The following is a 5061-nucleotide window of genomic DNA, read 5'->3' on the forward strand; positions in this document are numbered from 1 at the left end:
TGAGCTGTGACACAATAGTACTTTACAAAGGGCGACATGGTGAGACTGTCCCCCCCACTGCAAAAAGAGTCTGTTTCCTTTAAAGCTGAAATCCACCCAAAACACCTAGATTTGCAATTTCATATAACTGTTTCCTTTGTTCCCACTACATGTGCCACCATATAATTTATCTCCACACTTTAAAAGTTACATAGTATATACACTAATTTAACTGTGAATCAATTTTTTGTATTCAAAGTCTTAGATTATGTATATGAAAACTAATTTATTAAGCCTCTATACACAAAGATGGACATACCTGTACAGCAAGCATGTATGAAGAATGAAGTTACAAAAAACTAAGACTATCATTAAAACTGATGCATGTAAATCATTTACAAAAATACCCCAAATGGAATAAAGCTGCTCATCCCTGATTTTTCTCATTTGGTTGTCAAAGTTGAAATACTAATTTAAAATGGTTAGAATTTTTTCTTTTAAAAAGTGATATATTAAACATATATATAGGACAATCAGCAAAATGTAGAAAGAGAAAACAATGTACAAAAGACAGATAAAAACCTTCACTCTTCACAATCACAATCCAAAAATAGTATAAACCTTAACAAACTATCGCTAAACCAGGTCAAATTCATAGCCCCCCCCAGTGCAAGTGTTCTTCAGGGGGAATAAAATATAGTGAACTAGTGCACTCAGTCTTCCTATTATTTAAAATAGGGGTGACTTTAGAACACAATCGAACCTTGGATTTTTAAACATGGGAGGAACAAATAGGAAAACAGTTGTTATCTGTCCACTATAGTGCTAATTAACAGAACACAAAGTTATAGATAATTAAATAGCTCTTGCTGCTATGCCAAGCAGTTATTCAGAAGCCTTTTTATTTTTCTGCTGGTTTCGGGGTGAGTTCTTTAACAAGTTTCTTATCCTGAGGTACTTTCCAGTCGATTCTGCCATATTCTCAAATTCAAATGGTGTTATTCCGCTTGCAAATTTGCTCATGTCAGGTATAGGGCTGTGAAATTTAGTAGCCAATGAAGGAGTGGTGTCCACATCAAAGGCCTTCTGACCACCTCCATTCCTAATGTCACAGTTTGATATAACACTGCCATTATCAAGAAGAGCACCTTTAGAGTCTACCTGAGTAGACTCTTCCTTTTCGTTCTGACAAAGCAATGTAGCCTCAGTATCTGGACTTGGGGAATGTTCAACTTCTGATTTCTTTGTATAAGTGTCTGGTACCTCAGGCTCACCTAGCATTTGCTTTTCAGATTCCTTTTCCTCTGGGACAAGGAGGTCTAGCTCATTTGGAGAAGGTGATGAGGCGACAGAATTCCCAGTTACAGGTGTGTCCATAGGAATATCAGAATCACTATTCATGCTCTCTGCCTGCTCCAGAGCCGCCCATATCCGCCTCTGCTGCTCTTCAAGTTCTTCTAGAGTCAGTGCATCCTCGTCCACAGGTGCAGATGCTGTCCTGGTCTGGGGTGAGTCACCGGGAGTGAGTGGAGGGGTCCCCTTGGGAAGGGGAGGAGTGAAGATGTGTGGAGGAGTTCCCTGTGGCAGTGGAGGAGGAGTGTCAGGAGGTAATGGCGGCTGAAACTGAAAAGTTTCACTGCTCTGAGAACCATGTGGTACCTCCACATCTGAAATAAGAAAATAACAGATACTTTAGCAGTTGTAATGGCATTTGATTTACTATAGTTTATTAGGTATATGCAGAGGTTCAATGGCCAAAAATAACCAGCTTGAGAAGGGGGGAAACTAGATTCTCAGGTGCCATGACCATTGACTAATGTCCTCAGTCTATGCTAAAAGATCATCTGCAGGGAGACCTCAGGATCTTCTAGTGTTGGGAACTTTAATCAAACCCTGGCATGATCATAGCTTACCATATTACAGGATTACAGGTATGAATCAACATGCCTAGCCTGTCACTTAGATTTTAAGAAGTCAATTCACTCAGAAGATCAAAGAATAAATAAAAGAGCTGAAAGGGGTGGTACCTGTGGCTCAAAGGAGTAGGGCGCCAGCCCCATATGCCAGAGGGAGGGTTCAAACCCAGCCCTGGCCAAAAAAAAAGAGCTGAAAGGCACTCTGGAAGGCCAAGGCGGGTAGACTGCCTGAGCTCAGGAGTATAAGACCAGCCTGAACAAGACAAAAACCTCATCTTACTAAAAATAGAAAAACTAGCTGGCTCAGCACCCATAGCTCAGTGGTTAGGGCGCTGGCCACATACACCAGGGCTGGCGGGTTCTAACCTGGCCCAGACCTGCTAAAAAAAAAACAACGAAAACTACAACAAAAAAAATAGCCGGATATTGTGGCAGGCACCTATAGTCCCAGCTACTTGGGAGGCTGAGGCAAGAGAATTGCTTAAGCCCAAGAGTTTGAGGTTACTGTGACGCCACAGCACTGTACTGAGGGTGACATTAGCTGGACATAGTGTCAGGAGCCTACAGTCCCAGGTACTTGGGAGGCTGAGGCAAGAGGATCACTTGAGCCCAAGAGTGTGAGGTTGCTGTGAGCTATGATACCACAGCACTCTACTCAGGGTGACAGTGAGATTCTATCCCCACCCCCACCCAAAAAAAAATAGCTGAAAGGAAGTATGCAGGGAAAAAAATGAGTTATAGCCTCACCAACAGCCAGCAGGTAAGAGAGAAAGGCCTGAACTAAGAGGCAATTATTAGAGATATTGTTAGCATTTGGTAACTGGCTAGAAACAGAGGACAGAGTTTCAGGGTAGATGGAATTGAAGATGAATGGGATTCTAAGCGCAGGTAACTCACAGTAACATTGGTACTGGTAACCATACTAAAGAACCCATAAAAGGAGGAAAAGGAGTGGCAGGGTTAAGAGAAGACAGGGTTAATAAATTCTTTCTTTTATTATGTATGTATGTTTTACGCTTTTAAGAATAAATTCTTGGCTCACACCTGTAATCCTAGCACTCTGGGAGGCCGAGGTGGGTGGAGTGCCTGAGATCAAGAGTTCCAGACCAGCCTAAACAAGAGTGAGACCTTGTCTCTAAAAATAGCTGGGTGCTGTGGCGGGTGCCTATATTCCCAGCTACTTGGGAGGCTGAGGCAAGAGAATCACTTGTGCCCAAAAGTTGCTGTGAGCTATGATGCCACACCACTCTACCAAGGGCAACAAAGTTGAGACTGTCTCAAAAAAATCAATCAATTCTTAAGCAATTCAAACTTGAGTTTCATTTCATAAAACACCTCAATAAACATTTTTATCATAATAGTGTTAAATTAATAGGAATAGATACTCAGGAAGCAATACTTCACGATTCCAAACTGAATTGCTATATTCATAGGTTTGGGACATGGAATCCATTTCACTTGCAACACACAAGTTTCATGCTACCAATAAATCTTTCCACAAGAAGGTGAATTAAACTGACTCAATGTTTCTAATTCTCCTTGGGAGTGAGAGGTCATTCCCATTGCCACTCCTGTGGCACGATGCCCCTGCAGAGCAGGAAGAAGATGGGTAGGGGGTGTTTGCAGTGGTACAAGGGTCAATGGGCTTGCTTTGATTTAGGGCCACTGATCTGGGTGTTTAAGAAGCCAGTCCAGCTTAGGAGGCAGGCCCACGTGGGCTTTTGCTAAACAGCTAAAAGTTGGCCTTGATCACCGTATGATCATTTAGTTGTTCAGAAACTAGGTGGGAAAGAGATTGCCATTAATACTCTCAGAAATCCTAACGTTTAGTGTGCTGGCAGGTAGCCCTGGGAAGTAACAAGGGAGGACTGACCTGGCTGGGGGGATACCTGAAAAGGCTTTTGGTGGAGTTAGGGCAGGTGAAGCTTTAGGTCTTTAGCCTGAGAGTATAGCCAGAGTGTCCTGAATCTGGTACCTTGTGGAGACTCATACTAGCCCAAGTTTTATTTTATTTATTGATTGAGACACAGTCTCACTCTGTTGCCCTAAGTAGAGTGCTGTCATGTCATAGCTCATAGCAACCTCAAACTCTTGGGCTCAAGTGATCCTCCTGCCTTAGCTTCCCAAGTATCTGGGACTACAGGCACCTGCCATGACCTTTGACTAGTTTTTCTATTTTTAGTAGAGATGGGATCTGGGATCTCACTCTTGCTCAGGCCGGTCTCAAACACCTGAGCTCAAGTGATCCACGTACCTTGGCCTTCCAGAGTACTAGGATTGTTAAGTGTGAGCCACTGTGCCCAGCGTAGTGCCTATCTTTTAAATCTGTTAATTGGGCAAGGAACCTCTGGCCACATGATCCTTTGTCCCAAACAAGTGATTACATCTCATGGTGACTTTATTTATAAGTATGGCTGTTTCTAGAAAGAGGCAGAGGGCCTGTAAACAAAACCAGTTGCTTCTACTGATGGTTGGGTCCAGAGGGCCTTTGGCAACTGGCCTCAGGACCTTGAGCTATACTTAGCAGATGTGTGCAGGCAGAAGCCTCAGCAGATGCCAGCAGAGGCTTAGTAAGCAAAACTCCACTAGACTGCAGGAATTTAGGGAGCTGAGGCACAAACTGCAAAGGTGAGGGCCTAGTACTCCTCAGGAGATGTGGCTGAGACAAAGTCTGGATGGTATGGAAATGAGTAAATAATCTTTGTTTTGTAAAGATTGTGTTTGCTTCACAGAAAACTAATGTAAAAAGAGGTTCTGTCTGCATTACAGAGAGCTAGCAAGGTTCTTTATTTTTTGTTTGTTGTAGTTTGGCCGGGGCCGGTTCAAACCTGCCACCTTCAGTATATGGGGCCGGTGCCCTACTCAGTGAGCCACAGGCACTGACCCAAGGCTCTTTTTTTGTGTTAGAGACGCTGTCATCTTGGGTAGAGTGCCATGGCATCATAGCTCACAGCAACTTCAAACTCTTGGGCTTGAGCGATCCTCTTGTCTCCTGAGTGACTGTGACTACAGGTGCCTGCCATCACAGCTAGCTAGTCTTTTTTTTTTTTTTTTAACGTACAGATGGGGTCTCGCTCTTCTGAGTTCAGGGGATTCACCCGCCTCAGCCTCCCAGAGTGCTAGGATTACAGGTGTGAGCTCCCTTCCCTGGCTAGCAAGGTTTTTT

The 5061-nt window shown here is 43.4% G+C and overlaps 1 protein-coding gene across 2 annotated transcripts in view; it reads right to left on the reverse strand.

Moving 5' to 3' along the window:
• Positions 1-250: 250 nt before the first annotated feature.
• LOC100953482 (zinc finger CCHC domain-containing protein 8) overlaps positions 251-5061 on the reverse strand; it is a 33700-nt gene continuing 28889 nt past the window's right edge. For both annotated transcript variants that reach the window (XM_012809038.2, XM_023516825.1), the window contains one exon: positions 251-1646. In XM_012809038.2, the coding sequence (XP_012664492.2) occupies positions 865-1646 (782 nt within the window). In that variant the 3' untranslated portion in view covers positions 251-864. The remainder of the gene's footprint in view (positions 1647-5061) is intronic.

This window comes from Otolemur garnettii, unplaced genomic scaffold, assembly GCF_000181295.1.
Source record: "Otolemur garnettii isolate 467f Iridium unplaced genomic scaffold, OtoGar3 scaffold00099, whole genome shotgun sequence".
NCBI lineage: Eukaryota > Metazoa > Chordata > Mammalia > Primates > Galagidae > Otolemur > Otolemur garnettii.